Source organism: Neopelma chrysocephalum, unplaced genomic scaffold (assembly GCF_003984885.1).
Source record: "Neopelma chrysocephalum unplaced genomic scaffold, ASM398488v2 Primary Assembly neopelma1_59, whole genome shotgun sequence".
In the NCBI taxonomy this organism is placed as follows: domain Eukaryota; kingdom Metazoa; phylum Chordata; class Aves; order Passeriformes; family Pipridae; genus Neopelma; species Neopelma chrysocephalum.
Genome location: NW_020897714.1, coordinates 27,281,036 through 27,292,930, shown reverse-complemented (window position 1 = coordinate 27,292,930; position 11,895 = coordinate 27,281,036). Strand labels below are relative to the sequence as shown.

Here is an 11,895-nt window from a genome sequence, read left to right as displayed (position 1 = left end):
AGCGGAGCCCTCCAGGGGGATGCTGCCGCTTTAAGGGCGGGCGGGAGCGGGGCCCTCCCCGGCCCGGCCCCGGGGGCGGTGGCAGAGCGGCGGCGGCGGCAGCAGGTACGTGTGGGCCGGGCCGGTGCTGCCGGCGCCGGGCCCGCCCCGCCGGGGGCGGTGCGGCACAGCACGGAGGGGCTCGGCGGAGGTCCGGGCCTTCCCACCGCTCCAGCCGGGAGCTGCCCGTGCCCCCCCGCAGAGGGGAGCCCGGCCCGGGGGGTGCGGGGATGGCGGCGGGGCGGCCCCGCTGGCTCTGCCCCCGGGGCGCTGTTTGCCCCCCTCGCTGAACCGGGCGGCCTTCGGCCCCGGGTAGGTCTGGCTTGCCCCGATGGGAAAGGGGTGGGGGCGTCGGTGTCGGTGCCGGTGCAGTTAGGCTTTGGAGGGCACTTGCTGCCTTGGGAAAAAAAAAAAAAAAAAAGCTTAAATTGCATAATAATTGGTGTTCGGTTTTGTTTTGGGATTCGTTCGTTTTTTGGTTTTTGTTTTTTGTTTGTTTTGTTTTGTTTGGGGCTTTTGGTTTTGGTTTTTGCTTGTGTGTTTGTTTTTTGTTTTGTTTGTTGGGTTTGGGTTTTTTTTTCCGAAGGTGGGGTTTTTCTTGTAGGTTTTGCTCGGTTTTGTCCCCTTTTCCAAGTTCTACTCGCCCACTGATTTTATTCCCAGCAAGATGGGCAGGCCCTGCAGGAGTGTCAAACGCAGGGGTATCCATCCTGCTATCCATCTGGATTTTATTCCCAATAAGGTGGGCAGGCCTGGAGCATCAAATGCAGGGATGGCCATCCTGCTATCCATCCTGATTTTATTCTCAGTAAGATGGGCAGACCAGAAGTGTCAAACGCAGGGATATTCATCCTGCTATCCATCCTGATTTTATTCCCAGTAAGACAGGCAGGCCAGGAGCATCAAACACAGGGATAGCCATCCTGCTATCCATCCTGATTTTATTCCCAATAAGGCAGGCAGGCTGGAAGTGTCAAACACAGGGATATCCATCCTGACGCCTTCCCTCTCACTAAAAGCTTGAGCCCAGTTTGGCATTTTGAGCACAGAGCTCTTGGCAGGTGTTTCTCTACCATGGATTAATTTCAGGAGAGTAACCATCATGGCAGGCATTGCAAAATAAACACTGCAGAGCCTCAGCCCTGCTAATTTGCAGCAATTCATGGGGAAAAGCCAGCATACAGCATTAGCTGACAAGATTTATCTCTCAGATTGATTGCAGTTAACATCATGCTTCCCTTAGGCAGATGAGGATTATACTGCTCTACCTTCAAGAAGGAAGGCATTCATTAATTACATTCATTAATTACGTGGACTCTGCTGAATGGAAAAATGTGTGGAAAAATGCAGTATGTTCGATTGTGTGTATTTATTTCTAATAAAACCACAAAACCTTTAGCCAGTGATTTAAACAAAGACTTAATGGGAGTATCTGCCTCAACAGCAAAGTGTTAGGGGATGGAAGTTCAGAGCTTAATGTTTTGGTAAGTGATCAAACTTACCAAAGCCAGTACCTAAAGCAGAGGCCAGCACACAACAAAACCACCACTGAACACATATGGACTTTTACTGAAGACACAGACAAATAAAGAGAAACAGAAATAATGAAATACAAAGTGTTAAGACTTCGTTTTATTGGCATGTTTTTCCTGTCATCCCTTAGTCTAACTTTTTTGTAATGGCAACATGCACAGCTCTGGATGGTGAAGTGGTCCATGATTCTTCTGTTGTGAAAAATTGGCAGGGGTGGGCAGAATGATGGGGCTCTGCTTTCTTCTACAGCTGACAGCAACCGCATGAGACTATTGCACTGTAACACTAACTGATCCTTTAAAATACAGACTGAAATGCAACAAATTGGGAGTATCTGATTAAGATCAGTTTTGCTATGTCCATAGGCCCTGCAATGCCAGAGCCCTGCTGCAAAATCTGAAGATTCAATGGAAGAACCTGAAATGAGAGTAGATTGTAGGGGCAGAGGGAGGGAGATGTTAAAAGGCTGCACATTTAATTTTTGCCTCTATCAGCTGTCCTGCTAACTGGTTGTTTCTCAATGGATATGTTTATAGTACTCTCCTGAATGGGTCTCTTGAATACCACATCTTCCAGACTTAAAAGACTCTGGGCAGGGGCAAGGCACGTGTTTGTGGTCACACAGCAGCACAGTGACCTTTCCTTCCTAAAGTCCCTGGTGGTGCAAAGCCTTGAAGAAACATCACTTACGGAGCATTTTTCTCCTCTCAGGAATTGTCATCCATCGCTATGAAAAACAACGTCCTGTGAGTTTGTTTCAAGCTTTCTGCCTCATCATCCTGCTTCAGATAAGCTGTGTTCTGAGCTCTCCTGGGGAGGGTTCATCTCCTTGGGGAAGCATGGCCTTCCGTGGCTGGAAGTGGTTCCTCCTTTTGGACAGGCAGAACTTCTTTGCCAAAGCTTGGAGGAGCAGGAGGGGAGGCTGGAAGCGCTGTTGCCATTGGAGTGCTGGCAAGTCTCTGGACCCCGAGGTGAAAGCATTTTTGGAGGAGAACACGGAGGTCACCAACAGTGGGCACCTCACACCAGAGATACGGCTGCGCCTCCTCACCCCTCGCTGCAGGTTCTGGAGAGAAAAACCCGACCTGTGGCCTTACGGGGACCCGTTCTGGGCAATTTACTGGCCAGGAGGCCAAGCCCTCTCCAGGTATGCAGCACAATGCACCATAATTGATAAGTCCAGTCTGCTGCAGGCTGGGATGTCAGACCTGGCTCTGTTTGTAGTGATTCCTAGCAATGTGTATTTGCCTGTTGTGAGGGCATTATCCATACCCCTCTCTGCTTATACAGGAGCACTGCAATCTCTGCTGGTTGGCAGTGACATTCCAGCAGCTGCTATACAGAATAGCTTACATCTCTTAAGTAGAAATCTGTTGTATGCAGTGGCTGACAATGGGGCTGAATTTGGATCCGTGGAAGGGCAGTGCAGTTGCCATCACAACCTAGTGAAATGTTAATTCTGTCACTCGTAATTGCTCCAAACAGGAGGATTGTATTTTGTCATAACGCGTGGGGGTTTTTTATAGGAGACAGATGTGAGTGTGGATGTGCATATGGTCTGGTGAGAAAAGTAGGTTTATGCTGCTGCACTTGGAGTGCTGGTTAGCCTGAATCACTCTCCTCAACTAGGATTTCAGCAGCCTTATTGTCAAGCCTTACTGTGGGTGTCCTTTAGTCACATCAGAAGCCACATTTTGGTTTTGGCTACTGACTGTCAAAATGTCTTTAATGTTCCTGATTCTCAGGAATTAGTTAGAGTTCTTTTATTCTATAAAATCAAATCTCTCACTTTGAACAGCAGAAAAAGTTCTTAATTTTTACAGCCAAGAGCAAGCTGTCAGACAATCCCCACAGAGATGAAAGGGAAGGATCTGAATTGAGGCTCTACTGTTTTTCTGCGAGAAAGCATAAATAAGAAGGTGTTTTTGTCCAGGGAAAAGATGAGCCTTACTGTTAAATTGTGAGTTGCTTAGCCACGCAGATTAACTACAATGCTCCTGAATACTGGGTAAATAAATTAGATAAATTAATCTCTATATTTTGTTATCATATGATACATATGCCCATATATTTGGGTAGCAGTAATTATCTGGCAGTTCACTACTTTACTGTCTTACTGTTTAAGCACTTGTTTGACGTATAAGGAATGTCAGAAATTAGCTGCATAATTTGGAAGGTAAAAAGGGAGCATGACAACATAGGCTGCTTCCATAACTGTGCTTCTTTCCACAACACAGGCATTGTTGGCATTTCCACAACATCAGGAGTCTCCTATTTCAAGCTACTCCTCTTGGTGTAACCTAAGATACCTCGTTTGCCTAGCAGGGCAGACAGCAGTCTCCAACAGCAGCTCGATGCACTGTGTGCGTGCCAGGGGATACAGCCGGGTCCAGCTGTCCTCAGTCACTACAGTCATCAGCAGTAACTCAATAACCACTCAGATGGAAACAAGGCATTTGCAGCATATTAGGCAAGATCATGGTCTATACAAATTACTAGTGGAAAGTCATAGCAAATCCAAGCAGAGCCACTAAATAGGAGAAACAGAGCACTTCTGTGGAGACCTCACCCCAGTCTTCCACCCTCGGTTGGTAAACCAAGCCCTGTTGGTAAACTAGGGGCTGTCCTCAGTGACAGGACCCGAGGGAATGGCCTGAAATTGTGTCAGGGGAGGTTAAGGTTGGATATTAGACATTCATCATCCAGAGGGTGGTTGGATTCCCCAGGGAAGTGGTCACAGCACCAAGCCTGACAGCGTTCAAGAAAGTGTTTGGACGATACTTTTGGGCACATGGTGTGGCTCTTGGGGATGATCCTGTGTAGGGCTGTATGGACTCAATGATCCTTGTGGGTCCCTTCCAACTCAGCATATTCTGTGATTCTGTGAGCGATGTCCTCAGTGGAATATTGCCAAACAGCTGAGCTGCTGAGCCTCTACACAAGTGTCAACACTCAACACTCTTATTAGACCTCTTTGTGCCATTCCTGCTGGTGCTACCAGGCCCAGACATTTCCATTCATCCATTCCCTATTTACACCAGTCCTAACATTTCCATTACAGTTCTCTGCATTGGAATACCCCTGCAAAAGCTGTGCTTACCAGTAGCCCCATGTGAAGACTCAGCCATTGCTCTCCCTGCCAGAATATAACACAAATGTAGTATCCTTTCCAGTTTCTACTTTAACAGAAGTTATGGAAATTAGTAGTAAATTTATGGTAGCTTTGCAGTAATTTATTTCACCCAGGGCTCTTTTCCCTGACACTGAGGGCCTTCCCTTCACAGCCAATTGAATGTCAAGGCAGTTGTTAAAGTTCTGAATCTTCTCTAATGGCTGTAATATGATTCAGTGTTTAACAATAACTGCTGCTTGCCTTCTGTCAGTTCCCCACTTCCAGCCTAGAGGTTTTACAGGATTCCTCTTGGCATGTGTCAGCAATTAGATGAAGATACTCCTTCTGCTCACCACAGTTCTATTCTTTTTCTTGGTGCTACTCGGGAACAACATTAAGCAGTCTTCAAGTATTTGCATCTGTGTCTGCATGGCTCAGGAAAAGAAAGAGGAGAAATTCCTCTTCTTCCAAGCAGTTGCATAAGCAGCACTTCAGGGCGATGGGTAGGCACAATATTCACTATGAATACATCATGTTTCTTCAGGCAGATTGTTTTTAATTTCTACAGATCCTTACTTTCCTATTTCTGATATATTCTGATTCATTGTAGTCACCTTGCAGTTTGTGTTTATTTAACAGAGCAGCTCACCTGTCAGAGAAGGAGCTGATTAAAATAAAATGTTGCTTACTTGGCTGGATTTCTTTTCATTTGGAGGGTGGGGAACAAGTAAAGAAGAAAGGTTTTCTTGATTTTCATATCAGCAGAGACAAATAAGGAGCTATGTACCAGCTGCACATGTGGGATAGTGTTATTAAGGTATCATTACATGTATAAGAACTCTTAGTGTAACACAAACTTGAGACATTTGCATCATCTTGTTCACTGCTTTAACAGCTTTTCTTTTTCAGGTATATTTTAGATAATCCTCGCGTTGTTAAAGGACGATCAGTTTTGGATCTTGGAAGTGGATGTGGAGCAACAGCAATAGCTGCTGTGATGAGTGGGGCATCCCAAGTCCTCGCTAATGACATCGACCCTAGTAAGCGCTTTTTTCTTTTCATCTCTATGTAAAGATACTTATTAAAGCACCTTTAACAAGGACTTTTCTTTACTCCATTTGGGAGAAATTCAAGTTCCAAACAGAGTTCTAAGAATGCTAAAAAGAGGAATGGATTTTGCCAGTATTAGAAGCTGGGTTGTACCAGCCTCTCTTGGATGAGTGTATCTCTATAACACCTTAGAATGAACAAACAGCAAAGTTTCTGTCAAGTGTTGCCTATACACCATCATGGCTGCTTTGGAAGAGAACTCCAAGTGCAAACAGCAAGTTGCCTTCTCTGTAGGACTGTAGCATTTTCCTGTACTTTGATGTTAGGACCTAGATTTTGCCTTTTCCCTCCAGACTTTTCCATAATTCACTTATGAATTCAGTTTATTCATAAAGTAATTACTCACTGTTTAGGGAAGAAGTATATCCATAGATTTAGGCAGTAAGATATCCTAATTCAATTCCATGATTGTTTTCCACTGGTATCCATTCCAGAAATAGTTCTTCCCTGTGTCATGGTGTAATGGGAATAAAATTTCATCACTCTATGCCAGATTTTAACCCATCATGAAAACTGTGGAAGTCCCTAGATAGGATAAACAAAAATATTTAAGAGATGAAATTGAAACCTGTCAAGGAAATTGTAAGGGGGCTGAGTGGCAGAATCCTAAAATGTAACTTTCATTTTGCTTTGACTTTTCTTCAGTTGCAGGAGTGGCAATGATCCTGAACTGTGAACTGAACCACCTGAATCCCTTCCCCATCACCATTAAGAACATCATTAATTCAGAGGCTGGCAACTGGGACCTCATTGTTTTAGGAGATATGTTTTATGATGAACAACTTGCTGATGGTCTGCATCACTGGCTGAGGAAGTGCATCAGGATACAGCAAACTGAAGTGCTGATTGGTGACCCTGGCAGGCATCAGTTTTTAAGCCACAGCATTCACAGTCATTTGCACAAAGTTATAGAATATTCACTTCCTGAGTACACTAGACAAGAAAACTATGGATTAACATCAAGTATTGTCTGGAGTTATCAGCCCTCAAATGGCTCAGAAGACTGTTGAAGTTGGCTTTGTAAGGAATTTTGTCTTGCTTGGTTGGCTTTTTAGCGAGTATGTAAAAAGAAAATGGGAATTAAACACAGTACATTATTTGTTGATGTAAAGCAGATTCCTGTACCTTCACTGAACTGATTTCAGTCATACTCACTGAGGCTTTTGCTCCATTTGAGGTAAAAGCTACATGCAAACTGTATTCAGAGGGGCCTGTACTGAAGTGCAGACCCACAGATGAATCACACGTAAGAGTTTGCATGCTTGATGTTTTTCATGTATATTTGTGTCTTGCTCTCTAACAGTACTGTGAAATGTTTTGGATGTCCACTACACTGCTGTGGGGAGAGGGCCATGGCTGACAGACTTTCTGCACTGCTTTCACAGACTTTTACAGCTTATTTATAGAGAAATTGTCAGTGTCCTTCATAAAATTCTAATTCATAAGAGATTAATAGCTCTTAACATGCTCAACTTAAAGTGCCTTGCTCCTTTTCTGGGTATCTCTTCTGAATGTCAGAGTGACTAATTTGAATCTCCCTTTTTCCCTCTATAATAAAAGTTTACTCTTCCTTGAAACTGCCTGAGTGATTATGTAGGAGTTGCACACAAACCTAAAATAGCTTCTTGACTGGTAGCCAGTGTAGAAGTTTTTAGTAAGTGGAAAGTGCCTAAATAGTACTAGCTATGGGGTAACTCGATCATCTAGAGAGTAGGGTCAAATTACCTACATACCTGAACTTTGCAAGGGTAAACCAGGCAAACTATCACCTTGGGAAGCTGCTGAGGGATGAAGAAATCTTTCCTTGTGTGACAAACAGAAGGTAACTAAATAAAAACAGGGAATAAAGGTCTGATATAATTATTTTGCTCTTCTCTTGAGGAGATGCTGGACAACAAGCTCCAGAATTAGTCGCAGTTACATCTGTCAAGAAAGAACTGTCTGCAGTTCCACAGGTAAGAGGCTGTAACTCCAGCCATTGGAAGAAACCACCACTGTTTTCAGAGCAGTCTTGCAAGAACTGTCACCTTTAGCAGTCAACTATTGAACAACCATTGATGGGGAACTAATACCTGCACAACCAACACAATGCACCTACAACTATTCAAATACCAGGTGATGTGGTAGAAGCTTATAAATGTGAACAAGTATGTGGTAATTGCTCAGAAAACCATGGTATTTATGAAGCAGGAGGCTTAGGAGCACAGTCAGATGTACATGGTTATGTAATTTAACAGTTTCCAGAACTATCCAAACAGATGTTTTACAAACTTTAATCATCTGAACAATATAGGAATATTCTGCAGTGCTCACCCAACATTTTGCAACAGTAACAATATCCAAGCAATACAGAAATAGGAAGTGGTAAGCACATACGTGATGTTCTTCTCTTTACCCAGTGCTTGCCAACATTTGTTGAAAATTACTGTGATTTAACCTGAATCAAAAAATACTCCAGTAGAGTTATGCAAGTAATAAACATGTAAAAGTTCTACTGGGGAAGGATTTAAAGTGACTTACATTGAACTTTCAAACCTAAAAATGCAGTGCTAACTTGTTGCCCTGTTGTACAGATTTTTTAAGCACAAGGTGAGGATACAAAGTTACACATTTAGAAGAGGCTATAGGGGAAGATGGTAAATCCACATGCACATTTAAGGACACACTATAGGCTGCATTTGCCTTCGACGTGACAACATGACAAATCCAAGGTTACATTAGCAAGGGGGAAAAGGACAACTTTGCCAGTGAGGTTAGTAGTAGTATTGTCCCACAGATAATTTTTTTAAGTGTCCTTTGCTATTACAGATTTTGGTGGTCTTCCACCTCTCGCTGCTTTACATAATCTTAATTTGTAACTTTCTTTCTGGATGTAGCACTTGGGAGTCTAGTGACCACCACCTTGTAATGTAATATATATTGTTACATGACAGCAACAGAGTGAGGGAACTGGGCTTGTTCAGCTTGGAAAAGACAGGGCTTCAAGGAACCTCTGAGCAGCCTGACCACACCTGTGAGGAGGCCATCAGGATGACAGCCAGGCTCTACCAGCGAGAGAAAGGGTGTGGACACAAAATAGGGTCAAACAGGACATAAGGAAAAAAATTTCCAGCATTAATACAGTCAAGCAGTGGAACAAGTTGCCTCAAAAGGTTGTGAAGGCTCTGTATCTTCAGTTTTTCAAGACTTGGCTGGATAAAGCGTGGACTAAGCTGGTCTGAGCTTTGAGCTGGCCCTACTTTGGGCAGGAAGTTATACTTGAAACCTCCCAAGGCTCCTCCCTTCTTCAGTTAATTTTCAATTCTACTTAGTCTTTTTGTGGCAACCAGGAATGCTTTACCCATTGGACAGAATTACCGAGCCTCTCATTGCTGCTGCTTAATCAGCTAGATGGATCAATATCAAAAATAAATTAATATTAAAAACAAATTTATTGCCAACTCACGTCCAAGAGTTTAAAGGAATGATGGGCCCTGATTGATACCAGGGACTACACAGGGCATAAAAATAAACTTAGCCCAAAAAAAGGAATAAAACTTGGTAGATCAGGTTATTAATCTATCCACTGCAAGGATCTGCTGCAGTTACAGCTTTCAGATGCTTGTGGATAATGCAGCAAAATCAACTCCTGTTTGCAAGAATGGTTTGTGCTGGTGCAGCTGTACCTACAGGGATCACAGGAACACACTCATCACTGGGCTGAGCCATGGTACTGCATGCAACAAGAGTAAGGGATTTAGGCTCTGGAGTTGGAAAATTATGCTTTTAGTTACACTTGAACAACTTTTCTAAATAGATTTGCTCTTTCAAGAACCATATAATCAACACAAGAACGAGATCCTTGTCGGACATCATAATATCCTTTAATATTGGCTGCAACATGTATCTTCCATGCAATTTGACTTGAACTTTGAATAGATTAGTAGAAGACTGGTTTATTTCTGCAACACTCAAAATAAGTGTGGCTATGACAGGTGTTAAATTGTAAAGTAAACATATTCATTATAGTTGCCTTAACTCACAAGTTTCCAAATATCCTCAGATTCATGTAAGACCACCCTAGCTAAACCCTTCTACTTCCACATACAGAGTATCAACTTAGTGTGCTCCATGCCCTGTACAATGCTAAAATTGCTAGCATTTTAAGAAGTTTAATGCAGAAATCATAGAATTCTCACGAGAGATTATGCTGGTTCAAGACAGCCAATGAACATGACTTATAACTGTGATGAGACCACTGTTCCATTATGTAATAAACTCATTCTACAATTCAAAAATTTTTTCTTTAATATGACTATAATTAAACAATACATTTATTGTTATTTTCAGCTTCTGGGTGGCCCTGGATATATAATAAACCGCATACAGCAGAACACATACTCTACTGAACTCTACCATCCTGAGATTTATATACTCAGACACAAAATTTGGTCCTATTTCACTCACAGCTATGCTTATGAGTACCAATGTTTTGTTCCCTAAAAGGATTTTCATGTAGAAACATAGGCAAAAGCCAGGGCAAATTAAATATTTGCCCATATACAAAACTCTTTTACTGGTCATAGCTACTACTCTGAAATTTGTAAAGTCACCATAACAATTCCAAAGCAAGTTTATGTTCACACATTTACAGACTGTAGCTTTGGATATGTAAAAATCCAGCAAGTATTTGATGGTAAATAAAACCAGAAATCTGCAGCATCAGTAACATCAGAAGAAAGGTACCTACATTTTTCATTCCAGATCTAGCAGAGGTACATGGTGAAAGGAGATTGTTTGTTACTACTAAAAATACATTTGTATTGCTCTTAATGCCACCTCCATTCACCTGTCTGTCTGATGACTTTTGTCAGATATAACTCCCAACTTTACAGACACTTCTGTGTGAGTGTCAATGATGTGTTTGGGCTTGGTACTTTTAGTTGCAAGTACCTTCCCAGCCTACAAACTCAGAGTTACTCAAAGTGGGTCTGTACATGTAGCTAAGTTGCTAAAGGATGCCAAGGAGCAGCCAAGCCTGATACTTCGAGGAGGCTGAGCTATGGCTCAGTGTAGTGTTATAGTTAACTTTCCTCTTAATGAAGTATCATCAGCGATGCAAAGACAGACAGGGCTCCAAGCAGAGACAATGGGGAAGCCCAGACACACAGGCAAGGACTGGAATAGCAACAGAGACCTCCAGTGGGAACCAGGAGGGACACAATCTGGTGGTACAAAAGTCACCAGCTGGTTCTCCAAGGTGCTTGCTTGCTGAAAGGGCTCTCCTATCTGTAAACTTGACACTCATTCGTACAGGATAAATAATCAGTAAACAGTCCACGTGACTTGCTTGATTTTGTTTGATATGATGAGCTCCTCTAAAACATCTCGAGAACGATCTGCAAAAGAACAAAGGAAGTTCTTGTTATTGATTCAGAACATATACAGGTGGTGTTCAGAAATAAGCAAAGTAATTCAATTATACACCCGCATTTATGCTTATTTTGCTGTTACAATATCACACTTCAGATACACCTGTAGTAATCCAAAACAACTTGGTTCTTTCTTCAATCACCTAACTATAAAGCATCACCAACCAACAGGACTTAAAAAACCCATGGGCTATCCTACTCCGGTTCCACTGTTTCTTGAATGGGTGCTGTTCCATCCTTTTGGAATAGAGTAGGGATTTAAGATGCTAACATTTTTCTGAAGTCTTTGGATCTTCATCAGCATGCTGAAGGGAGAAAAAAGGGACACAAAAAAAAAATCTAATTTTCAAAACAACAACAAAAAAATCCCTCTCTGAAGGTTGCCATATTTCAAAGCAAAACTCTCATCCTGCTTTGAAAAATCTCAGCATATGATTATTTTATCTACTAAGTTATTATTTGTTTGGGATTATTTATAACGTATAGTGTGCTCTTCCAGAGAGCAAGAAGGTACTATCAGCAAGAAATTACTCTTCTCACTCCCTGCATGATTTGACCTACCTGTTATCAGTGGGCATCCATGGAACAGAAAAATGTGTATCTTCGGACAACAATTAAGGACGGCTTCCACGGCGACGTCGGTCAGGTTCACACAGCGCTCCATGTGGATCTCCTGGTATGAAAATAGCA

At 42.5% G+C, this 11,895-nt stretch overlaps 2 protein-coding genes across 5 annotated transcripts in view; one reads left to right on the top strand and one right to left on the bottom strand.

Annotated features, from left to right (window-relative positions):
• Positions 1 to 200: 200 nt before the first annotated feature.
• On the top strand, positions 201 to 7,367 carry ETFBKMT (electron transfer flavoprotein subunit beta lysine methyltransferase). Its single transcript, XM_027680619.1, has 4 exons — positions 201 to 351; positions 2,284 to 2,719; positions 5,594 to 5,724; positions 6,440 to 7,367. Exons 2-4 carry the CDS (start codon positions 2,412 to 2,414, stop codon positions 6,802 to 6,804), a joined length of 804 nt encoding a protein of 267 aa, XP_027536420.1. The 5' UTR covers positions 201 to 351; positions 2,284 to 2,411; the 3' UTR covers positions 6,805 to 7,367.
• Positions 7,368 to 8,001: 634 nt separating this feature from the next.
• Positions 8,002 to 11,895, bottom strand: part of AMN1 (antagonist of mitotic exit network 1 homolog) — a 23,753-nt gene continuing 19,859 nt past the window's right edge. For all 4 annotated transcript variants that reach the window (XM_027680618.1, XM_027680617.1, XM_027680615.1 and 1 more), the window contains 2 exons: positions 11,767 to 11,878; positions 8,002 to 11,172 (listed from right to left, as the gene is read on the bottom strand). In XM_027680618.1, the coding sequence (XP_027536419.1) occupies positions 11,099 to 11,172; positions 11,767 to 11,878 (186 nt within the window). In that variant the 3' untranslated portion in view covers positions 8,002 to 11,098. The remainder of the gene's footprint in view (positions 11,173 to 11,766; positions 11,879 to 11,895) is intronic.

Excerpts from the sequence above, each read along its gene's own strand:
- ETFBKMT (XM_027680619.1), top strand. The coding sequence starts at position 2,412 with ATGGCCTTCCGTGGCTGGAAGTGGTTCCTCCTTTTGGACAGGCAGAAC. Across the intron at positions 2,720-5,593 it reads GGAGGCCAAGCCCTCTCCAG|GTATATTTTAGATAATCCTC; the intron begins GTATGCAGCACA and ends TTTCTTTTTCAG. Across the intron at positions 5,725-6,439 it reads CGCTAATGACATCGACCCTA|TTGCAGGAGTGGCAATGATC; the intron begins GTAAGCGCTTTT and ends ACTTTTCTTCAG.